The 26,203-nt window shown below is 41.2% G+C and overlaps 1 protein-coding gene across 1 annotated transcript in view; it reads right to left on the bottom strand.

Moving 5' to 3' along the window:
• Positions 1-26,203, bottom strand: part of insra (insulin receptor a) — a 54,787-nt gene that overhangs the window by 7,853 nt on the left and 20,731 nt on the right. Inside the window, exons 3-13 of the mRNA XM_085139514.1 lie at positions 14,304-14,640; positions 11,157-11,296; positions 10,469-10,613; positions 9,909-10,123; positions 8,490-8,616; positions 7,614-7,867; positions 4,556-4,723; positions 2,775-2,973; positions 2,318-2,598; positions 1,626-1,765; positions 944-1,103 (exon numbers count right to left, since the gene is read on the bottom strand). Coding sequence (XP_084995640.1) covers positions 944-1,103; positions 1,626-1,765; positions 2,318-2,598; positions 2,775-2,973; positions 4,556-4,723; positions 7,614-7,867; positions 8,490-8,616; positions 9,909-10,123; positions 10,469-10,613; positions 11,157-11,296; positions 14,304-14,640 — 2,166 coding nt within the window. The remainder of the gene's footprint in view (positions 1-943; positions 1,104-1,625; positions 1,766-2,317; positions 2,599-2,774; positions 2,974-4,555; positions 4,724-7,613; positions 7,868-8,489; positions 8,617-9,908; positions 10,124-10,468; positions 10,614-11,156; positions 11,297-14,303; positions 14,641-26,203) is intronic.

Raw genomic sequence — 26,203 nt, 5'->3', positions numbered from 1 at the left:
AAAAGCATTTGCTCACAAAACACGTGATGACCTTAAATGAATGTCGTGTTTTTAATTCCGCTCCGGACTCGTGAATCTCAACCCAGCAGCAGCGGTAACGTTTGCACGTCCTCTCCCGTTAATGCGGCAGGTAAATAATCAACTAACAGTGCATATTATGTTAGCGCGATCTGCCTTATTACAAAACCTGCCATTACTGTGCATTTAGGTGACCATGATGAGAGAGACAGTCTGGCTCAGATGCTGGCAGTTCTCGCTGCAGTCTACCGGTAGCGTCTCCTTTCAGGCCAGGATAGATGAATGTCACCGAGCAGTGACTAAGTTTGCGGTCAAAGGCTTGCACCCATTTGCCACAGCAGATGGTAAGTGAAGGGGGTTAGTGTTTAATTGTAGGCAGGAACATTACTGGATATTCTTGTGTAATTGCTACAGAATAATTTATGTTATACTTTGTTATTGCTACAGAAGAATATTTATTTTATTATTTTACATTTACAATTTTTTTCCCCGGGGACCTTGTGACACCCCATTGAAGAGCCGTAGGCTGTGGATCTCTTAAGATCTCACTGTTGGGTTTGTAAGGCCATGTTACTCCTAAATTTCTATCTCGTTCAAAGAGAAGATATAAAACAAAGTTCTAAGCTATTCGACCTGTGTGTTCTCCTTTTTTTAAAAAAAGAATCGATAAGAGAATCGAAAATGGAATCGGAATCGTGAAAATCTTATCAATACCCATCCCTAGTGGCTAGTGTAAAATGAATGAATGTATTGAGTAAATGGCCAAGAATGAAAATTAATGGATTTATCTTTCCTTTAAAAGCAGATTTTAAACTAATGTAATTTAGTACCAACACTGTTCAACAACATTTTGAAAATCAGTTTTTACTACAAATTACTATTAAAAAACCCTAAAACCATGTCTGAACTCATTCTGTCTACTTACTTGGATCCTCGACGTAGAAGTACGTGGGCTCGGTCCATGATCCGTTCCCAGCCAGTGAGGTGGCCCGGATTCTCACCGTGTAATTCCCAGGATGCATCACTTTCAGTCTGCAGCCGCGGCTCGCTTTGTACATGTTCCTCGACACGCAGTAGTGCAACTCCTGCGGAGGAACAACGCGGCCGTTCAGGTTTGGAAAGTTTAAAACTTAATTTAGACTCATTTTGTTTCATATCTGTGCGTTAAAAACAAGTTTGTTATTCTTTTGGTTTGTTTTGCACTACAAATAAAATCACCAGCATCAACAAGATGTTCTGACTAACTGATCTCTATAGCAACTAAAACATGGTGCACCGTTAAAATTACTCCTCCATTAAGGTTATCTCCCAAATGACATTAGTGAGACCAACAGACCAAATAATAAGCATTGCTTTTAGCCGTCTGTGCTGCGTGGTGAGCTTTAAGATCAACAATTTGTTTCTTCTATATTGTTTTCCATTGAAAGCCAAAGTCATTATGTTTAATGAGAAAGAGGAATATAAAAATTGCTTGGTCTAAGAACCATTTGCATTGGCATGAACTTGCAATGAACTCTGCCATCCAAGATTCAAACTATTACATATACTAAGGCAATAAAGCCATGACAAATGTGCATGCAGATGTGGAAGCCTGTGGACATGTTCACCTCAGAGTCACCCAGCTTCTTGTAGTTGATCTCATACAGGATGATCATCCCATTCGGGGCTTGCGGTTCCATCCAGGTGATGTGTACTGTTTTCTCTGTCACCTCACATTTGATGAGACCCAAGATGTCATCGGCTTTGTCTGTGGCGAACAAAACGACATGAGTCATATTTGTGTGAAGAGTTGGGCGTGTTTGGAGTAAATAAAAGATGGGCTGCAGGGGCGTCCTTGCTTTGATAGAGGCTGCAGACATTTACTGCACGTCAGTATCTCCCTTTATCCTGCTGTTCAAGAAATGATCAGTTTGGAAAAGACAGACAGGTTTTTTGTGACTTTATTGTTCAAGTGACCAATTTATGGGGTCTCTAAACCAACAGGGGACCTACTATACTTTTCTGTCATATACACACACAGATTATTACAACATGTATGCTCATATTAAAAACTGTTTCCTGTGAGCCAAAAGCTCAGGGGTTCATTCTGTGCTAAACACTCTGTTATACACAGGTTTTTACTACTTTTGGCTCCGTATGAGGTCCCAGAGAGGGGAAATACCAAATATGGTCATTTCTTTTCAAACTTTCTGTTTGCAACAAGGAGCGAGTCAGAAGAAGGTTAGCTAAAAGAGATCTGGGTTTATTACACAGACCGACATAACCAAGCTCCTTGGTAACGTTAGCAATGCCTCTTTACCTTCAGGCATTGTGCGGGCGCTGACATACGCCGCCATGCTGCAGCGCGCCGGGTCGGTTGGGTGGTTACAGGCATGGACCTCGATCTGGTAGCTGGTGAAGTGGCGCAGGCCGGAGATAATGGTGGACTCCTTGGCATGGACGGTGACCACGGTCTTGGTGCTTTCAAAGGCTTCCTCATCCTCGGGGATGCTCGTACCCGCGCGAGGGCTTGGTGCAGTGGTTAGGAAGGAAAATGTTCGGTTGGCGATGCCATTCAGATCACGCCGGTCTCTCGAGCGTCTAGATGACAGAGGTCAAATTTAAAGTTATTCAAACACAGAAACCACATTACTTGTTATCTGCATTTAAAAAATTATTTAAAAAATTCAGGCCAATAAAACAAACAAACAAACAAACACAGAACATTTTTAGTGACTGTTATTGTTCTTGTGCAGGTTTGTTGTCAGGAGTCTTACTTGATCTCAAAGACTTCATTGTGTAGGTAATTCTCAAAGGTTTTGCGGTACTCTGAGTCCTCTTTTTCCTTCTTGAGCTCCTTTTCGGTTTTGGGGCAGGCGCAACATCGTGTCCCCTGGCCCTGCTCCTCTGTCTGGTTCCACTTCTGTTCCTCGTCACTGTCCACCTGAGTGGGCAGTCGTGATGGCACCTTCATCCCTAGTGACACGTAGTCAGGAGAGAATAAAAATGCATTTCAGCCAGGCAGTTTGGGATGACAGGTGCGATAAACACAGATACACAACACAGTCTTATGCACACACCCCCGCACCCCCCATGCCCCGGTGGCATGTCTGTCACTGTCATCCCCAGGTCCTCATTCTCTCTGCTGGAGATAAATTACGAGTGACATGACCTCCCCGCAGACTCCCATCTCTGTATGAGCGAGCGTTATGGGAGTTTAAAAAAGGAGCGATTGCGTTGACACAGACGGGCAGTGATGGAAAGGCACACACGCAGGCTGGGCTACGACCAAAATAAATCAACTAAGATATGAAGTCTTCCTGAATTGGAGTTAAAGTGGATGAAGAATATGGCTGTTTTAGTACCACGTTTCATTTAGTTTCAGTTATGCACTGCAGCCCTAACAAAAGACACAACTTTACTCAATTTCATTTCCTTGTTTAGTGACTTTTAGAAAAAAACAGGCCAGTGTTTTGGTTTGGGTGACTCATTTCCTTTGGGAACATCATTTAAAATATATTTTAAGCAGTGGGTTTTCTTTTTGATTGATTTAGTTTGTCTTCCATCCACTGGTCCCTTCCATCCTTTGCCTTCACCACAGGAGGTCCAAAGGTGCCGATGGAGGAAGCAGTGGCTTCCTGAGATAATGAACCCGTGGAGAGGGAATGAGTCCCAAGTCATCAGCTAACAAACAGCTCTGGTGCATAGAGCCTGCACTGGACTGAGGGAGAGACCCCAAGTGTCAGACACAAATGAAAGGGTAGTACAACAACCATTAATGATGTTTATACAGGTTCACCTACGGAAACCTGTTAAGACTCCCTCACACGGCTGTAAAGACAAAAGCTGGATTTTCAATACCAGAACAGCAATGACGTAGTAGCTCATCTGGGTCAGAGTGCATTCAAATTCAGAGGTTATTGGCTTTGAACCTATCGTGGAGACCTATTATTATGTGCAAGTCTTATCAAATTCTTACCAAAACTGTAGGGGAATTAGTGATTCTAGTGAAATGTGGATATACGTTTCACCATGACCCAAGGTCACTGGTCCTTTGGCTAATGAGACAAAACAAGAGCATTATTCTGAAAATAGATTCAGCAAATCTATTAGTTATTTGTTTTCAGGTCCTGAAAGTGAAGCCATTGTGTTCTCACTGGTCGGGCTACTTGCACAGGAGTTATCTGTAGAGACCGGCACAATAAAACAGAGAGGTACCTGCCAGTTAAGATGGTGACAAGATAGATGTCTGTTTTCAAATTAACTGAAAAGCAGAACAACAACTATAGATAAAATTCAGTTAATTGCCCTGTCATGATAAATACACTTTAGGTTAAATAAAACTATCAGAGCACTTTCCTTTCTTCAAGGTAACAAAAGCCATCAAGAAGAATTACATCACAAAATATTTACTGTGTCATACGAGTAGACTGCAGCAGCTTGTAGTAGTCAAGAGCCTTAAACTGAGACGAGCTCCCGAGCTAATGAAAAGCATTCAGCGTGTCGGACACAGAAGCAGACGCACAAACACAAAATGACCACAAACAATGTGGCTAACCCTTCTGGCAGTAGTCAAACTTGTAAAGCTCGCTGGCCTCGGGCTGACGCTGGCAAAAGACCAGGTAGTGAGTGATGTTGCCGTTGGGGTCATTGGGAGGTTTCCACTTGAGGATGATCTGGGAGGAGGAGTTGGAGGAAGAAATGGGGTCCAGCGGTACCGACGGTTCTGGGGGGAAAATCACAGAAGTAGCCGATTAAAATGAAGCAACACGTATATTAAGCACACCGAGTAATAAATCGCCTTATTTATCCCAAGAGTGCAGTTCAGAAATACACAGAAGACTTAATAAATACTTAAATTATGACTTTACATTAAAAGAACAATCCTGAGATTGTTACTCATTGTTAGTGATGTGTTCAATTAGTCATTCATGATCTCCCTAGATAGTCAGACTCCCAAATTTGGGAAATCTTTGGTTTTTGCCCAGAGTGTTTTATCAACACATGGATGGCTGTTTGCGGGACGTGAATACTCTGACCTGTTACCAGAATTGCTGCCAAAAAAAATTACTTTTCTATATTTACTTTCTTCCAGTATTTGTGAATTCTCTGAAATTTTCTAGGAGGAAATTAGTCTTTCCACTATTTTAGCATCACATAGATGCATAATAGAATGAATAAATAAGACAGACAACATACAACATGTTCTTCCATATATTGGTGCATAGATTAAAGAGCTGGATCCAGGCCGTGTCACCACCTAGCACTGCTATCTGCAGGACCATAACTCAGCTGCGTTTAAGCTCCTGAGACCCTGCATACTTATGGGGACATTACATTTGGCTTTTCTGCACCCTGTACTTCACTCTGCTCAACACAGGCCTGCTGCATCCCAAACAGCAGCTCCCGTTTCAGCAGATTAAAACACAGTTTCGAAGTTATTGAAGATTGTGGTTATCTGCTGCAAAGGACTGTTTGGTTAATGTCTAAACTCAGTTTTGACTATTTTCACTGTAATTTTCTACTGATTATTCATTTGTTTTCCCCTCACTCACATTTAATGAACTAGGAACATCTCGCTTCAATGTACACATATTAAAAGCACCAGGAATCTGAATTTACATAAAATAGACTCTCTACGAGTCTATATTGAGACTCTCTAGTCTCTTTGAGATGAAAACTTGCACTGTTCCACAGATCGGGCTGCGGTTTGATCATCTGCATTTGTTGTTATTGCAGGACGAGAAGTCCTCTTTCTATCCAATTTGCATTTCATACTGAAACACGCTTACTGACACAGTTTGGCTCTGTGACCAGCAGCTGCCTGCTCAGGGTATTCCCCGTCAGTTTTGTTATTTGTTATTACAGTTTGATGCTTGTAATGTGCTTTACAGAGCCTCTCACAGAGCCCAGCGTTTCAGGTTACGGGGAATGAAGATCGAACTTTTCATGGGTGCTTTAGGCAGTAGCTTTTACTTTTTCATTCAGCTGCAATTTGATGACAGTTTTACTGAAACAACCAGCTATTGCTTTGCTTCTAGTTTACTGTAATTACCCCGGTGATTATTTTGTGGTGTCACATGCACTGATGTTGACACTGAGTTAACTGCTGGGGGTGTGTAATTTATACAAGTGTGTGTTGTTGGTGAGGTTTAGTAAATATGTGGGGGGGGAAAATCTGACAGCTTTGCAAGTTTGTTTTTCTTTAAAATCTGGTTTCATGATCTTGAATCTGTATCAGTTGTGGTCAGCTGATAACAAAAAGCCCTGCAGATCAGAAAAAATAGGTTGCTAGCTTGTGGGTTGATCAGTGACTGGCATCGCCCTGTATTTGATCGCTGACACATGGCCTTCTTTCTGAGTGTGACGTAGATTTTTCGAGTAGGAGGAAGAACAAGAGACACTTCAGATCTCAAAAGTGTTCTGGCCTGAGATGGAGTATCGTTCTGACGCTGCCGAGCTTCCAGTGTTTGATCAGGAGAGTGTACGTGAGAAAAGTGGGGTGCCAGACTGAACCCTTGGGAGCTGCAGAGACCTGAGCTTTGTTGTCACACTGTGATTATGTTGTCCTTGTTTCTTGCCACACACTGGTCAGACCACATTGTCTGACAAAGATTCACCAGCAACAGCTTATTTGTAATGACAGCTTTGCCCTGTTGGTTAGATCTGACACAGGCCAGGAACCCGGAGCGCCTGCCAGACGGGTAAAAAAACAAAACAAAAAACAAAACAAAACCCTGCTTGACATGGCTGTCTGTGTGAGTGATGCGCCTCTGCTGGAAGCCTATTTCATGTGAGTGAGAGATGTCATGTTTCATGCGGTTCATCTGGAAGGAAACGTATATTGTCTAAAAGGAAGCTAGCTAGACAGGCCATCACCATGGTGCACACAGCGAGATCTGTGGGTGGCAAGGTACAATTAAGCAGTGGGGAAGAGCACGGCGATTGCTGCTTGAGTGACTGATACGGACACCTTGCACGCGGTAAGGCCCTGCAGGTCTGTGGCACCGTAAGCAAATCGTGCCGTCTGTCTTCCTCCTCCTTGTTCTTGTGCCAAGGACATTTTGGCAACAGCAACACACACAACACTGACTCCACCAGTCAATGATAGTAACACCGCGGGATGAGCCTAAAAATAGCTGAATTCTAGTACAGGACAAGATATTGACCTTTTCCACTGTGAGAATTTCACAGCCGATGACCTGCTTTTGAAGAAGCTGATACATATTTAGCTTTAGGTTTGCAGTGGTTTCCATGTTTAGATTACACGGAGCAATTTTTATGCCTGGTTTGGTAGGACAGTCCTGAGATTCAGGTCCAGAACAGGCTTGACGATGCAACATCATTGATGTCTGAGTAGTGCTGTGGTTGGTAGTAATACCTTGACAAGTTGCTTCTGTCATAAAGTTAAGGTAGAGTCACAAAAAAAATTTTGGTATTAAAAAAACAAAACAAAAACAAACTAGTGGAAAACAGTCGCAGGTAGTAAAGTTCCTGCATGAGGACAAATTCTCCTAAATCAACTCCAAAGTCTTCAATCAAAATATACTTCACAATTCAACTACATCAAAGCAATACTCAGGTGGAAGAAGCCGCGATCGACTCATCACACTTACTTGTGGCATTGGTGCGGACGTAGATGATCTCACTCTTGGCTCCGTGGACCTGGTTCTCGTCAGAGGCCGAGAGCTGGGTTTTCACCATAATGGCGTATTGCGTCCACGGCTTTAGGGGGAAGATTAGATGACCCGGTTCGATCTGTTCTTTTTCTCCGTCTGTGGCTCGGCGTGGAGGGTCCACGTCAGCGATCACCCAGCTGTTGGAGCCGCAAGCGTCCTGCCCATCAAACTCTGTTACGTTCTGAAACGGTCTGTTTTAGGAAAAATAATTTATCGATTTATTTCAACAGCCTACAGAGGAAAATCTGCTCATAAAAGATTACTGAGGGTAGAGTGACGCTCACAGCGCTTCTGGTTAGAAAGGAGGGTCTTCCAGGATGTTATCTTGAGATTTTATCGGTCTATAGGGATGTAAATTATGTTCTATCCATTTTCTGCTGCTTATCCAGGTTCAGGTCATGGGTCACTCCCTCTGGAGTAGTAACTCTGAACTTTCTATAATTTCTAAAGTTAAAAAATGTCTATTTTACTTTTTAGTCTATGGTGTCTAATGAAGAAACTGTTTAAGGAAAATTACACCCAAAACACTTTGGGTGTAATTTGGGTGTAAAATTACACCCAAAACACTTTGGGTGTAATTTGGGCCAGTAAACACTGGTGAGCATGTATCTGATGTGTGAGTACAGACAAACAATAACGTTCTTTAAAACTAATCTGGTCGCTTTAAAACATACTTTTCAGAAGTTACTGTATCTCTGCTGTCCTCTGCAGAGTATCTGAGCAGCTTAGAACAATATTGGTTTGGCAGAGAGCCGAGTCAGATTCTGAGTCTGTTTGTGAGTGTGGCTGACTATTGACTCGAGATGAACTCACGCTTCTTTGTACAGCACCATGAAGCCCAGCAGGTCTCTGAAGTCTTTCGGCCAGAAAGGTTGCCACTTGATCATTATCTTATCGCTCATGGTTCGAATCTGGGTAAAATTGAGCACGTGGTTCTCACCTGAGAGCACATAAGACAGAAATAGTGAAGGTTAAAGATAATGAGTAATTATGCAGGTTTTTAAATCTCTGTTGACTGGAGAAGACTAAGGAATCATATCTGCTTTTGTTCATTTGTGAGAACATCTTCATGTACTCCACTTGTTCAGCCAATTGTACTTTTCACTCTAAACTTAAATTCTTCTTCAGCTTACAAACTAAATCCTTTTTCATTTGCTTTGCTGAACATGTGTAAAAGCACATCTCTTGCTTACAAAGAACTAACAAAGCTGGGTTAACAATTCAAAAGCACAGCAGACATACAATTAAAGTCTTCCAGCACACAACAAAAAGGTCTCCTCAGCGCTGCTGTCTGCAGCCTCACTCCTACATGTTTACCAAATTTATCAAGGTCTTCGATAAAGAAAAAATCGGGCTTTTAACATGTCAGTAAAGAAAGATGACCATGGCCTTGTGCATCTCTGTGGCTCAATTTACGAAGACGCACTGCTCTGGCATTCAAATGTTTTCTGTGGCCTTTGCAGCAGAAGTAAAACACGGATGACAGAAAATCTACCTGAACTCAAAGAGTTATCAAAAACCCTGATGGCCGCCAGTCTTACCCCATCACCCTCCTATTAGATCCACCTATGACATCAATTTGAAAGTCTCACATTGTCTATTTGTAGAGATATTCTATTCACAAAGTGAGGGTGACACAACACTCCATCAGCCTTTTACAGCTGAGGGGTAAAAAAGAGACTCAGGGCCAATCAGAAGCTGATCATCAAGATCCCAACTATATAAACACAAGTCCAAGTTACACAGATCTGTGGGTACAGAATGGACCCCATTTAGGAAATGTAAAACTTGAAAACTGACTATGGAGATTTTTATTTATTTTTTTGACGAAACTGAGATAAAATTCCCAGGTTGATGAGAAATCATGAATTTCTTCAGTCAAACCTTTGGTCCAGCAATGTCGAGGTACCATGCTGGTGCCAGGTTTCATAACATCCTGTTAACCAGCTCATACACATATGAATTAGGATGGAAAGGACACAATCAGAGCAACGCCTAGATCACCAAGTTATCATGCATAGCGGTTATGAGTGCTTTGCTTTGTTGGTTGTTCCTACACAAGTTACACAATGTCGGTAAAAGGTCTGCAGGAAGACTTCTGCAAACACAGGACAGGAAATGACCATCATAACAATAACTAAGAGTATGTTTGCATGTACCAAGCCCGACTCGGTGTTTTTCGTTGCTATAATAACATCCTGCAAAAGCCGACTCGAGGGCCGAGGGTCTTACATGAAGCCTGGTCTCCGTTGGTCTTGGAGGCGATGTCGTTCTTGACCTGCCGATCTTTGGTTCCCGTCACCTCCTCCATTTTGCGGATCTCAGACATGCAGAGTTTGGAGTTGTAGTGGAAAAACATGCGCCCTTGCTGGATGGTCAGCTTGTGTTTGGACCAGTCCCAGAGCTGCCGCAGGTTCTGGTTGTCCAGTGCATAGAAGGAATAATTCCTGGAAAAGAAGAGTGAAGACAGCATGAACATACTTTAATGATACATGACATTTGGCTGAGGGTACAAAAAGCTCCTGTGAGTAACATGAGCAGGAGGTTATCTGAGCATGGCTAGTCTTCAATTTATATCATGTCTGTCCTTTGCTATTTCTTCTGTAAGTGCAGCTCATTGTGCTGCAGGCGTCTTCCACTTCGTCTCAACGAAGCCTCATGTATGATTTGGGAAAGTCTAACCAGAAACGGCTACCACAAAAAGACATTTTGAAAAGGTCAGTCCTTCCGCTTTTAACTCATAATTACAGGACATGGCAAGGATGAGAACAGCTAAGAAGAAAGAGTCTCACCCGATTTCCTGCTCCTCTCCACGAATAACACGGAGTTTACGGAAAAACGAAAGGGACACGAGGGCGTAGGAACGTCGCACTGTCAGGTAGCCAGTGATCTCCTCCAGCTGGCCCAGACTGGCCTCCAGTTCAGCAGCTATGTTGTCTACAGAAATCCCCCAAAAAACAAAAAAACCATGAGCTTTAAAAACTGACTACCGATTCTGCAGCATGACTCATAAAAGACACACAACAAACTGTCCTCATTCATTTGTGTTTCCCATTTTCTTTTCATCTTTTTTCCATTAAATCGCAGGCTTACTTTGTAAATAATATAACTGGATTGATTTCAGCACAGCTTTTATATTTTAATGACTGCATTAAATATTCACATCCATTAACTTTCAAATGAAGAGGAACTTATGCACCACTGTACATCAAATCTAAATGAAACTATGAGCTTGCTGTTTGTTCCTATTAAAATTTATTTTAGCTTTTAAAATGTTCAAAAATCATCACACATCTATGTTTTCCAGAGTTCCCATAGCTTTTATTTTCTCATTAATTAACTTTGCTGGTTGTTTGATTGTACATTCTGTAGTATCTTTCTGGTTTCGTGCAATGTCAACATCTCTGTGTTTGTTGTTCTGCTGTGCTGATCTGCTGCACGATGTAATCTGATTCAGCCAAACAAACCGCACACACTCACTTCCTCCACGCAGGTTGATGACCAGGCTCCCGTTGAGGATGGTGCAGCCTCTTAACTCCTGGGCAGCAGTGACTGAGTCCACGACTTTCAGACCCAGACACACCTTGGGGCACAGCCCTGCGCAGGGAGTGCAGTTGAGCCTAAAGAACAGGAAGGAACAAGATGAGTTTTGAATTATATTCTGCTCTCTCTCACACACACACACATGCAAATACTAAAACCTTAAACCTGCGATGAGTGATTTTTGGACAGCAGATAAGTGATATGACAACCCTGCAAGTAAACATGTCTATTTACACATCCAGTAGAGGAGGAGTGGCATTGACAAGGGTTTCTCCTGGCTCAAAATCAGCCTTTTGTTGTGAGGCTATGCACGTAAGCATGACTGATCCAAATATAGTCAATGCACAGAATCTGTTACCATACCGTTTTTCTGTCCCTCTTTCTTTCTTCAGTGGAAAAAGGCCAAAACATCTTTCATAGGTAAACACAAACAGAGTACATCTGTGCACGTTTTTCTCTCCCTCTCAGCTTACTGAACAGACATCCTACAGCCGACACACATTTGCTGTGGAAAATGTTTTTGAATGTTTCAAATTGAAGGGATTAAAGTGGAGGATTAGAAGATGGCGGTCTGTTTGCTCCAGGTCATTGTCCTGGTTTATGAGGTGAGAATGGCCTTTGTTTAGTAACAGCTGATTAAGCAGGCAGGACAATTAGAGAAAAATGGCAAATAATGGATTCTTCTGGTACGCTTTTAATGGTAATCGCTCATTTACAGACTATAAATACTTAATATTTCAAAAATGAAGTACGCACTGTGAGCTTTGGCACTGATATAGTTGTATATGAAATTAACAACAGCTTTCAACAAAACAAACCCGGCCACATGACAACAGTTTAAAAGCCAGAATGACTAAAAAATAAATAAAATAGAAGTTTACTCATGCCGGTGAGTAAAGGAAGGTTTGTTCTCTTTTACTATCTAATCTGGCTCAAAACCCGCCTTGAACTACCCTTGACCCTTTTCCCTCCCGAGTGCCACATCTGCACTTTCAGCCCAGACACTCATCACACCTTTGAGTACACTGCTTATCCTTCAAAGCACTTTCATTTCCACAGCTTAGTTTAAAGCCAACAACAGCAGGAGGACGCCATTGAGAAGGAGGAACCAAAAAAGGGAACAGAAAGGAAGTCAAAGTGAAAAGGATTAAATGGGAGTTCAGCTGAATCGCCACAGGTCAGCTGCAGCTGGAAAATGCGCCATCTCTTTAAAACCTTTATACACAAAACTAAAGGTATATTAAATATTATATTCAGTATTTTTGCTAAAGGTTTTTGGTGATAATAATATAAATTATCATCCACATACTTACACACTCACCCTTTTTCTGACTTCAAGGGGACCTATTATTCGTATTTCCAGCTCCAAGTTTTTAATCCCTAGATTTTAGGGTGTCTTTGCATGATTTGCAAATCAAAATAATCTCTGCTTATCTTGTGATGAGTGCCTCGGTTCCTTTTCCGTCTGGAAGAAGCTGCTTAGCTCCTCTGCATTTAAGGTAGACCACCAATTAAGCCCACTTTCATTTGATTGGCATGACCTTTGAACAGCATGTAGATCTGGCTTCTGTGCTTAGAGCCAAAGATGGGATGATGTGTGTCTGAGATGACACTAACTCACATAATATAAAGCAGAATAGAAAACTGCCTGAAAATGAAAGCTTAAAGCTGTCTGAAGCCCGAGGCTGTAACACTGGTGTTTTCAAACAAAGCACCTCATCTGCTCCACTAGAGATGGATCTGCTTTCAGATGACCTGTCAGGTGTGAATGTACCGCATGCAACTCCATGAATGTGAAAGCATTCATGGAGTTGCAAGCACAAGATTATGTGCTTGGCAAATCCTCTGTGGATTAATAAAGGTGAAATACACGTAACGCCGTACACCCGGCAGCAGTGGCACTGCCACCTTTCCTGTCATCACTGACAGACTGCATGGACTTTGTTGCTGCGTGTTGCTTGCCAGACATGCCCTCTATCTCTCCGCAGCCAGCCAGAGGAGTCAAGGCCAAGCACCCCGGGGTGCTGACAGCCTGTCCCCTGATGTTTCACCACTGGCCAGTGGTTCTGTAACAGACGACTACGTGTCCTGAAAGACCGAGCTGCATTTTCAGCCTTTGCCCAAGCAGAAAGACTTCGGCTGTCTGGAGTGTTTGTGCTTACAGGCACACCCACCCTTGTGGACAGCCCAGTCACAGTAAGCGGAGGTGTCACAGGGACACAGCGAAGGTCACTGGCAGGTCAGCACAAGCACAACACCTATTTGAGGTAACTGCAGAGCTAGAGATAAGGGAAAACACAGTTCACTCACAAGTGTCTGCATTTACATAAAGATCACACGCTGCAGTGCAGACACAAGCGTCTGGCTGGTACACAGCGAGCGAGTGAGCAACACAGAAATGAAGGATACTGAGTCAAATTCAGAAATGCAGACGTGCCCGGCTCCCTGCTGTGCCGTACCACTTTGACCTAGCTGTCTGCGGTGTCTGACAAACACACAAATACACACACAGAAAGAAAAAGAGGTCTCTGTGTCTGTGTGTGCGCACACACAGACACAGAGCAACGTCTGAGCTCAGCAAGAAGACCAATTCCTGCACCGTCATGGTGTGCTACAAACACACACAGTGGCAGCAACACGACCGACTATTTTTAATTCCACATTGAATTTGTTGAATATTTTCTGTTTTTGTTTTTTCATGTTACTGCAGGATGAAGGATCTTTCTGATTGATTGCCTCTAACTAAAAAGAAAAAAAAAGCTCCCTGAAGCAATCTCGCATTTTGTGCCAAAAAAAACCATCATAACAAAATTCCTGCGATGTCTGCTCACTAACAATAGTCAGCCTGCAGTTATTATAAATGCACTGGTAAATGAAAGTATCGCAGCATTTTTAGCAACATGCAACCCAATTTAGACTAATTTAGACGTGTTTGTAGGGAAAATTATGCATCGTGTAACAAAACCATTGAGTAGGTAAATGTATATCGTTGGGGTCTGTGTGTTTATGTTTGCAGCCTCATTGATCCAGTGGCTCTTCTATGGGCCATTAAGAGCCTCTCAGCCTGACGGCGTGTGCACTTACGAGGAGGAGTTGACGGTCGTGTAACCAGAGGGACACTCGGGGATGCAGGCGCCGTTGTGGATGACGTATTCGCGGCAGTCCGTGCTCTTGCTGTGCTCCTTCTCCCGCTTGCATGTGTTGTGCAGATTCTGACAGAATTCGAATGAGACACAGCGCCAGCCCTTGTAGGTGAAGTGGTTTTCTGGGCAGCGCTGCACGCAGGTACCTTCGTGCTGGAGGCCGCGGCAGGCCACGCAGTGACTGGCTGAGTTGGGCTCCAGGCAGCCGCCCAGGCACTGGCTGTGGCAGCACTGGTCATCTTTGGTGCAGGCCCGATGTTTGCACTGAACAGGACACACTGAGGATTGGAGAAAAAGGATGAGGTTAGAAAGAGTGTGCTGCAGGTGAAACGAAGATGACACGAGTTAAAGAAAGGACAGGAAAAGGAGCTTATCAAAAATCAAACACCTACATGTTTTGATTAGTCCCCACTGACACTGAACTTTTACCTCTTGGAGAAACCTCATGTGATCAGATCTCTCTGTCAGAAGGAGTGAAATCCCTCCCTATTCCACAAGCCAGCAGCCCCGAGGACCATCTGCCATTGGCCAAGGAGCATACTAAATACAAATAGCAGGGATCCAATACCAAGTCGACCAAAGAAAAATACTTCTCCAGAAGGCTTGGTGAAAGTGAGACAAAGGGTAGAAACTGGCATTTAAAGTATGCAAGTATTTTGCACGTGAGGGCTGGTTAAAATGAGTTTATTTGCAATCCCTTTTATTGTCATTTAAGCTTTGCAGTATCCAAGCTCATGACGTTAAGTAAGAAAACAATGACTAAGCAACTGAAGTGCTTGGGAGACATGATATGATAATCTCCACAAGTAACCAGGGATACTTGTACACTGGGTGGTACTTATCCGTTTTCCAAGCAGTACATGGAAAGATTAAGTTAATCAGTCAAGGAAAAATTTCATGTTTTTTGTGAACTTTTATGTTTGCTCTCTGATTAAATCTAATCTTTCACTGTTCTGCTTATGCCTGTAGGTTAAAAGGACCGTTTTTAAAGGTGCTATATAAAAAAAAATGTTTATTATGTAACTGTAATAGTTGTTATAATGAAAAGGGCAGCGGTGGCCAATGAAAACTAATTAGCAAACAGCTGAGAAGATTAAATAGTCTTTAAGTTACTGGAAAATAACAAAGAAGCTGAAAATGATGGATTAAAGGGTTAAAAAGATTTGTTTTTTTTACTAATTAATACATTTTAATAGCAATATTTGCTATTTATTTGCAATACAATTATGCTTAAAAATACTTACATATTTAGTTAAATAGATTAAATGTCCACCTCATATAGTTAGTATGAATTTAAGATTTACCAAACAGACCTAAATGCTGACTTCACGTGTTTAAAATTTATCTGAACAGCTTGCAAGGCAGTAAAATCAAATGAAACCTGCTGTTGATTAAGAAGTACTGGAGCTCGTCTGACAAAGACTGGAAATCAGTGATAGAGCTCCAAACTTCTGTCCAAATGTTTTAAAATCTCAGCAGCCCTTTATGAAGATTTCTTTAATCGCACCCCTCCATTGTATATCCCACATGTCTGATCTCAGTGTTACAGACCAGTGTGTGTCATAATTTTGTGCACCTGCAAAACGGTTTTAAAAGAAAATATAAAATGCAGACAATCCATCTTTAAGATGTGGCAAATAATAAATCAAACCGTCTGGCTCATTAGAACATACAAAAGTGTCTTTTTAATTAATGCTGGGAGAATTATTTCAGAGTTTATTTATGAGGGTTAATAAGTAATTTATGTTTTAATCTAAATGTCAGTTACTAGTTTAGCTCGTCATTCGGGTCCTGGATGTTTTGTAAAGGCATTTTTATGCTTGTGTTGCTGCAGCTTTATCCTCCTCAGGCTGTGAGAAACCTTGTCCTGTTTCAATGAAAATAATATTTAGCTGAAGCCTTAATGTTGATAAAACTGCCACACACCACAAAGTGTTGGAATGTATGATATGATATAACCTAAAAACATATTAATTATGGCCTGTGTTTAATATCCATGTATTTCTAAGCTCTTGGCCGAAACAGCTACGGAATAAACAAATGATCTAAAGCGGCTGCAGAAAATGTATCCACGGGCCTCTCTTTGGGAGAATAGAGAGCTCTGCAAGAGAAATGAAAACACTGAAAGATCGCAGTGTCCTGACGGTTACAAAAAATATGCGACTAAATGTCTCCTGGGCGTAAACAAGCTCAACTAAAGACTCAAGTCTGCAGATCAGCTGTTTACACATATGTTTGCTTGTGTGCATGCGTGTAAATCAGTCATTACGTAACAGGAGGCTGTGTGGATTGGCAGGTGTGTGAATGTGCCACACTGTGTTGTCGATGAGTCCAAGGGGAGATGTAGGACTCTCAGAGGTAAATACAGCAGACTGACCTGCCCGCTGAGATTAGCTCCTCATCCACGATAGTCAGATTAAAACCGCTCAGCAGCAGGGCTGATAATGAGGGTACGTTACAGGTGAGGCCATATAGATGTGAGCATGTGCGTCTTTATGAGGCTGAACTGACATTAAATGCAAGGGGAATGTGTGCGAAAGGAAACAATGAATCTGAGTAACGTGCAGCAGTTGTTGTAGCAGTTTCCTCTGCTGGGCAGCGATCGCCGAGCACCATTCGAATTCAGTGTGCATGTGTTGAAACGGCTTGTCTTCATTAGTGTCACGAGGTCTGCCATTAAATGAACAAAACAACATGTACCCCCCTGTCCTCTTTTATTAACAGAGGTAAGCTGCTGAGGTGCACGAGGAGTGTGTTTGGCGAGGGCAGCAGCAATATGAGAATGTGAGAGGGAAGCTAAAGGGGGGCACCGAGCTAGAAAAACAAATGATATAATCGCCCCTTATCAACGTCAGTCAGTCAGGATTTACAGACAGTAGAAAAATAAAATAAACTGCTTCTTGCTTTGACCTTTTGCCTCCATCGCCAAAGTTCATTTAAAAGCTGAATTTCTGCTTTTTCTCCCCACTCACATACAAACACAAAGAGACACACATACACAAAAGCTTTACTGTGTGTACTGACTGACTCCTGATCCTCCAGTGTGCTCCATGTCGCAGCACAGACCCAACAGATCCACCCTCAGCCTTAGCCAATGTGTTGGCTGGCTGTAGAAGCTAGCCATTCAAGTAGCCTCTCCCCTTTCCAAGGAAGACAAGCAGACGGTTTAACCCTTTGTGTCCCACTCAAACAGTCATACGCGAACCGACACGAGAGCCACACAGAAACAGGCTGAAGCTGAGGGAAAGCAAGGAGCATGGCTCCACTCTTTCCATCTCCTCACTGCTATGAATCAGCTGCCTTTACGCTGATCTAAACCACAAGCTGCTCCCATTAAGAGCGCCTGGAGTATATTTTAGCATGCATATGGATCTCTGGCATTCAAAAGAAAAGTGCCAGTTGAGAAGAACATGGTTTCCTTCTGCAACAAACTCATGCTAAGACAATCTTGATTGTGCACTGAACAGCTCGGCGCCGCAGGACGATGATCGTGCCTCATCATGTCTACAACCCGTTACAAGTTCTTACAGATTTCAACAGCTTTGGAAACTTTTCCACCCAGACTGAAATATCGCTTTCAGCAACTGACAGCTCCTCCCTCAGTTGCAACTGCAGTTAGTTAAATGTTAAAGTCCAAGGAAATCCATAAACATGGTGAAAGATGGCGATGATGTTTTTCCTTCCTTATGCTTTCAGTGAGAATTTTTAAATGCTGAACCATTATAATTAAAGAGCCGATTACAACCTCCTATGCAGCAAAACCACACAGATGTGCTAAGATTTTAAACTGAGCAACAAACAAAGCTGAAGTAACACTTTACAGAAAGTTAAAAAAAAAAAAAAATTTAGTCAGTTTTGCCATTAACTCCCAATAAAGTCTTTTCATTTAAGGTTTGGACTGCTGGTCTAAGAAATACTTAAAAGATTCATTTTGTCCACTCGGAACATCATGTAGGCCTTTTTCACATACAATAATAAATAACACAAATTAAATTTTAGTTGATGCCATACACTGCTACTTATTGCAATACAAATTAAAAGTTACGTTTAGCTGCTCCCTTTCTTACAAGCGGTCACTACTGTGGAAACGGATACACTTCCTGACACTATCCCAAAGGGATTTCTCACCCCCTCAGGATTAAACCGCAGCTCTCTAATTTGTTTGATGAAGGTGTAAACCACTACAATATAAAGCTACTATCTCAATATAAATGAGAGATTTTGAAAATGCGAAAAACTGCCACTTTTTGCAGGGTAGCCTCATATAATTACAGTTTGAAAGTTATCAGAAAGGAAATAAATTACACTGTCCAGACAATCAAGCAAAAAGACGGGACTTTAAATTGTGCTGGATGTCTAGGTTTTACGGTGATAAATAAAGAAGAAAAAGAAGAAGAAGAAGTAGAAGTGTTATATATATATATATATATATACATATTCTGTGACACATAAGCTTGGTGAAACGATCCTGAGGCAAATACCTACTAATCAAAGGGCCCAATATACATGCCACATAAATGTCACCAGCAATGTCACCATTTATACTCATGCTCAGGCTCGCTAAAGTATTTTCCTGAATGACAGCCTCAGACAAATCCGTCGTATCACCGTTGGTACAGAAGTAAAAGTCCAAAGACGAAACAAAACGATCGATGAGTACTGCACTGATACAATGAGGGGAGTATTTGATCCCCGTTGAATATGTAAGTTTACTCACAAAGTAATGAACATTTTCTAATTTTTATGGTAGTTTCATTTTAATGGAGACAGAATATTAACCAAAAATCCAGAAACCAAACACTTTACATGAAAGTTCTAAATTGATTTGCACAAATAGTGAAATAACTATTTTATCCCGTTAACCATCCAGATTGTGGCTCCCATAGATTGGCTGTTTACCCATGTGGCACAGATTACAATCAATCAATTACAGATACTCCTTATCTCAACTCTTTATATGTTTAAAGCACAGCTGACAAAAGATTCAATTTCTTCCATTTCAACCTCTACCAAAGAGCTGTCAAAGGACAGGACATCAAGAAACATGAGCAAGAAGCTGACAAAGAAGATGACACTGTTGGTGTGATTATTGGGTCATGGATGGGTCTTCCAGTATGACAATGACCTAAAATATATTGCCAAGGCAACAAAGGAGTGGCTAAAGAAGAAGCACATTAAGGTCATGGAGTGGTCTAGCCAGCCTCCAGACCTTAATCTGTGGAGTGAGCTGAAGGTTTGAGTTTCCAAGCAAACTTGGCAACAAGGGTTCCTCCACCAAGTAACAATTCAATGCTTGTGGAATGAACACTTGTATCACTCAACGATGTGCAAATCAATTTATAACTTTTGTTTTTTGATATTCTGTCTCTCTCCATTAACATGAAACTACCATAAAAGTGAGACGGTCCATTTCTTTGTAAGTGAGCAAACTTACAAATCAAAAGTCACTTGTTCACTGTCCAAATGACTTACACCGCACTCTGCCATATCTGCGAAGCTGCTCAATGATCCTAAATGACTCATTATCACAAGTATCCCCTATCACAATCCATGCAGGCTTAAATAATAATAACGAACGACCACACTGAAGGAGATAGACTCATTTCTTGTGCGGTTGTCAGAAATGTTTCATCGAGACCCTGATGACCTGTGAGAGCGACGCCACACCAAGCTACCTTTGATCTTCCAGAGCGGGGAGGGATCCCGAGGAGGCTGTTTGGAGGGGTTTGCTATTCTTTCCTTAAATACATGCAAATCCCTAAATACATGGCTGCTTTCTTTCTTCTTCTTTTTGTTGTCAACACCGACGCTGGCAGTTTTTGACGAGCAGAGGTTCCTTCTCAGTTTGATCTGTACCAATTAGACACACTGAGCTTGAGTTCTCCATCTCTAATCTTCTGTTTGTACAATCACCTGGTCACATTATATCGATATATTAACACTTCACTTTCCCTCTCTGTCTTTTCTCTTTACAGATGCATGCAAAAATAAAAAAAAGTCTCCTGGTTCTTATTGCTTTATTCCACTGGCACGTTGGTCAATTTCTGTCTTTTCCGTGCAAAGTACAGCAGGATTGCATGAAGGCTGGGGAATAAGCCTGCAGAAATGTCTGGCACGTTATCTCATAAGCTGAGGTTTCATTTGGATGAGGCGGCAGCGCTGCACAATAAGGCGCTCAATCTCCCGCGGCCCAAAAGGGACAGCAACAACCAACACCGCATCAGGTCTCCGTCAGCCTATCAAGTCAGTGCCAACTTGGAAAAAGGGGGTGAAGAAAAAAAAGATTTGCATTGTCCAGCTGCAGCAATGTGGGGTGTCAGAAAGACAGAAAAAGTGACGCACTCAAGTTTTCAACAGGTCCACTGTTCTGGACCGCTGAGCAATTAAAACACAAACTGCATAAAGAGGTTCTTATTGTGTTGTTTCAAGCAGTTAAAGCGCTATAAACTGTAAAGAGTTTCTACATGTTTTCATTAACCACAATCCTCCCTGAAATAATTTAGTGATATATATATATTTTTTTTTAGCTTTTTCCTCTTTTGGCGGTGATGAAACAACGACCTATTCAAACCTTTTTTGCATTGAGATCACATGAGAGTTGAGAAAATGCCAAACAGGAACGTGGTGGTGCAGTGGCTGGCAATTAAAATTCCACAGCTATGACAAGGGTAGTATTTAGTTTCTATGAAAGAAGGTTTTTGCTGAAGGCCCAGAAGAAGAAAAAAATGAAGAAAAAATACATTTCTGTTTGTAGATGCTAAACTCAAGGACCGTGCTGAAAAAAAAGCTAGCAGAGAAAGACCTAGAGTATAGAATAATCTGCCCTAATGTAACAGATTAAAGACAGATTGAACTTTAATGTGGGAGTACGAGTTTGGGTGTATTTGCTTTGCACAACAACCGTGGGAAGGTGGACTCAAAGAAAGTGCAGCATCGTGTACGAAAGGTTGGGATATTTTTGCTAACAGTTTATTTTCTGTTACTCTTTCACAGCAGTATATCCAGTCTCTGACTCCAGTTTCTTCTAAACTCCAACTTGTTACTGGCTGATCTGATGTTACTCTGGACACTGCTGTTAATAACATCGGCTGTGTTGACAGAGAATCACATGTGAGCTGCCTGATATATGGCTCTGATGACTGATCTGACAGGTGTTCTTCAGTGAGACAGGTAAAAGTCCAAAGAACAATCTGCAAATTTCTTTCTGTACAGACTCTGCATTTGCCCTATAAACTTCTGTTTCTATGCATGCTTGAAATGCATCAATAAATCACTGCACCTATTTCCTGTTTTCCTGCAGCATATAAAAGAAATAAGGGGTGACTCAAGACTTATGCCTGTGTCTGACACAGGTGTTAGCTGTTTGCCACCCAGGGCTGGTGTTTCATTCTGACTGATAGTGTGTTGGTGACACACTCTGATCAAGACTTGGAGTTGATATACACTGGTCTGTTTTTTTTCTGCCAATATGCTGAAAGAGTAATTTTAGAAGACAGAGTGGCTGAGTCATTTTCTATAGAAGACATATGCAAGACATATGCAAGACATAATATTTACAGAGTTATCCAGGATTTTATCCTTTCCATCATTTTACTACCATAGCACTGCCTGTCGGAAACAGATGTGATATTAGTCCCTACCCCTCCCCTCTATACATGACAAATGAAAGTGGAAAGGTGGCAATTAATCAAGTGGGTGACATTTAAGACCTGATGCTGATTTGACCAAAGTCTTACAGAGAAAGGAAAATTCAAAAAACAATCCACTGGTGATGACCAGCGACACCACTGCTAATAACATCTCACATTTCTTCTTTTATGTGTATTTATTTATTTGAAACGTTGACATTTTGCTTAAAAATTATTTTGTCTGCACTAGTTAACTGAAAAGTTGAGGGGTAGATACATTTAAAAATATTTTAAATAAAATTTGTATCTGTCAGAGGGGAAAACTTCTGAAACAGGTGTTATATATTCAGACAGTGAACAAATATAAACTCAAGTGTCATGAATGAGGCATCAGTTTGTGTTATTTTCTCTGGTCTTTGTTTTGGTGAAATCTGGTTATAAAAATGTCGACATTTTGAATGAAAAGGGTAGGTGCAATAAGGTGAACTCGTTTGTGTTTTCCCATTTAATTCAATAGGTTTTTTTTGTCAACATTCATTTTATTGTTAGGTGGCCATATTTGCTGCTTTTCTATAACCGTCAGACAGAGTAATGGTACTGTGAAATTAATGGTACTGTATTAAGAATAACCACGATCATTAAGAATGCTGATATGTTATTTATCATTTGTATTCATTTTTATTTTATGCTTTTGTGCACATATGGTTCCAAACTCTCTCACCACCTTCAAACACAGAGTTTAATTCACTTTTTCAATTTCCAAATAAAAGACAAAACATAGTAAACTAATTAGATGAGTGGTAGCTCTGATCAATAAACATTGTTCTAATAAACTTATTTCAAATTACTGTGGCCACTGTAATCATCTAGAAAGAGTCTGATATTGTGAAAGCTATACATTAGACCAAACCAAAACTCTGATGGGTTTGACATAATGTGTTGCTATAACGATCAAAGCATATGTATGCATGTATCGTATCTGGGCCAATCTCATCAAAACCTTACACAAACATCGTCAAGCATACGGCGATTTTTTTAATTTTTTTTAAACATTTATTACAAATTCCAACTTTTTCCATTTTCGTATTCATGTTCCTCCTACAAATGTCATGATCTCCAGCTTTAATTTGAGGATGTCATTTAAGTTAGGATCTGGATATTTTACACTCCAACATTACCGACGGGTGTTGTTGTTTTGCCCCGCCAAAAAATGTAAACGAAAAAAAAAACCCCAAACAAAAAAACACTATTAATAATTAAAAAATCCTAAAACAAAAACACAGCAGAATCTGAGTGTCAGCTATTCTGAACTTGAGTCTTCTTCTGAGCTTGAATTTATTTCAATGATTTTGCCGAACAGAAAGAACTCAAAGTAGTCAATAATGTGTCTTGAATTTATTAAAACTACCTGCATCCAATCTTATTCAAACTAAAGCCACTTATGCTACAGGAGACAAAAAAAAAAGAGCTGTTGTGTCATTGGGACTTTTCAAAGAGCAACGGTTAACGAGCCAGGTTTATTTGTCTCATTTAAAAACTTGTCAGCTGATCTGACTCAGCAGCAGCAGCAGCAGGGCTCGGTTAAGACGACTCTGAGAGCAACAGGAACCGTAAACAATTTCATTAACTGCCTCCGGCCTCAGTTAATAGAACAAAAACACATAAACAACATGGAAAAGCACTTTTTGTTTTTAATGTTGCTCCGCCATCTCTGTCATCTGAAGGCAGGATATCCACTCTGTCCGTGACTGGAATAGAAATGATAAACACAGCGCGCTCATTGATGGGTAATTGCGCTTCCTGCTGGACAGGCAAATGACGCACGCCACAGCCTTGAATCTTAATTTCCCGCCAGGGTTCAATGCCAGGGTCAAATAACGACTACCTGTTATGACATCAAAAGCATGTATGTTATTAATGCAACGTCACAACATCTTTAATAATCTTCTTACTGGTGATTAACGCTGTCAAAGGGCATCCAAACCGATCACCATCAGTTTTTTCCTTTTTTTGTTAAGCAGATAACATCTTATTTGACTTGTTTAGAAAGGAAACCAAGGTTACTGTTGCTGTTATATAAAATTCTTTTTTACTTATGATTCCTAAATCTTTGAAAGTGCATATGTTTTAGGTTTCCAGCAGAACCAAGAACAGACTTTGTGGAACGAGAAGAAAATCTCTGAAAACCATAAAGAGAGTTAGGGATTTTCTGAGCACGCAAATAATGAACATCTGCTTGGAAAAACACCCGATATCACAAAGGAAGATAAAACAAAACACCCACTTTAAGGAGTTCTTATTATTTCGCAAGGAGCAGCCATTATTCAAGCAAATGAGAAGCTTTACTTATTCACCACCTTTAAGGCACCAGGATTCCAAAATTAATTATAACCGAGCCTCTAAATCGGCTTCCTTTCACCGAAGACCGTTTTCAAGAGCACTCTTTACGTGGCATTTTGTTATTTTGTGATTTATTTGTAGCCCCGGGTACAAAACAAAACATAACAGGGCTCGGCTCTGACGCATCAGTGCCATTTTATGGAGTGAGGTGTTATGGATTTATACAACAGTGATACTTTTTGCTCCACCGCTCATTGAAGATCACACACATACCTCACACTCGGCTCAAGAACAAAAACAATCTGGCACAGGAACAAAATATCACCACGGCAACGCAAATGTTATCCACCCTGATCACGCGGCGCTTGAACGACAAGGAACTGCTAAAACATCTGGATCGAAGCTGCATGTAACTAGGAGATAAAAAGAAACATATTATTCAATAAGCTGTAAAACTGTGGCGAGTTGTTTCAAATCCACTATGGCGATGGTGAGCGTGCACACCGCTGAAGAAACGCCTGTCGGCCCTGCTTTAACAGATGCCTGAGATGTCTGGGATTCCATGGGAAAGGCTCCAGTAGCTGAACGGAGAGGGTTTGCAGGGTGCAGCTCCACAACACTGAGTGCCAGAGCACTTAAGTCAGCTCAAAGAAATAGACTTGTGGTGCGTGTATTGGGGGTTCTGAGGCTAGCTTTATGCTGGTGAAATAGTACTCTGCGACCATGAAGAGCATAGTTGTAGCTAAGGGGGGAAGAAAAAAAGAGGAACAAGTTTTAATGACTGGCGCATTTGTCCCATCTTTTCTGCCCTCCCTCCCCACTTCCTGCCCGATTACAAATTGAACTTCTGTGATACCAATAAGGTCAAAGGAGTCAGAATTTATACACAATTTATCAGCTAACTGGGGTTTAAGGTCCTCATACATCACTGCACAGCTCAACTACTGTATTGTGAACCGAGCTGGTGTTTGCCATGGCCAACTTAAATAAACAGCAACCTCAGCTCAGCAGCTTTGCTCACTTATTTTACTTCAAAGCAACTTTGAGCATTTTATCGATCCTTCCTCGGATAGATGTGCTCTCATTCTTGCATAACTTTTCCAAAATGCACCGCTTTGTTGCACTGGTTCTGGAAGGCGCTTCTTAAATGTAGTTTTGGTTATTTCTAAGTAAAAAGACAACTCCATCTGTGGTACGATAAAAAAGAAAGAAAGAAAGAAAACCAAATAGCTCACAGATGAGATGCACACTGGCAAAGAAGCACAGCGGAAACATAAATAAAAGAAAGGGAATTCAGACATAAAATTGGGGTTGTGCTGCTTCTTTTGGATGGAAAAAAAAACAGCTTCTGGTCCAAATTTGTGACGTCACTAAACAGCAGTTTCAATCCTTTAATAAAGCCACAGCAGCCTGTATTAAGGAGGTGTGATACATTGTGCACAGTGTAAGTGAGTCAGCTTGTGGTAGCTTGTGTTTAAAGGTAGAAAAGCTGTTTAGGCTCATCAAGGACACGCCGTCTTTCACACACATGGATCTGGATTTTCTACCTTTGTTTTAGTTTGAATACCATTTAATTTATGTCTTGCAGCTGGGGTGTGCAGAAAGCTACAGATTTAAGCTTTCAGGATTAATATTATATAAATCACAGGAAATCAGCGTGAACGAGTGCTGTGTGTGAGAAAAAATGATTCATGGGATGAGTGGAGGAAAAATACCAGTTTAGCTCTCAAGTTTCATGACAAAGATGGCAACACCTGCGGAGTCATAGTTTAAAATAAAAATATTAGCGATGAGTCATTTAAGACACTTTGATGAAGCTTTTTTTAAAAGATTTTCTCAGAGGTGACTCAATTTTCCCAATAATAAACTTGGT

This window comes from Neolamprologus multifasciatus, chromosome 18, assembly GCF_963576455.1.
Source record: "Neolamprologus multifasciatus chromosome 18, fNeoMul1.2, whole genome shotgun sequence".
NCBI lineage: Eukaryota > Metazoa > Chordata > Actinopteri > Cichliformes > Cichlidae > Neolamprologus > Neolamprologus multifasciatus.
The sequence above is the reverse complement of the archived record's forward strand: the minus strand, read 5'-3'. Positions and strand labels throughout refer to the sequence as shown.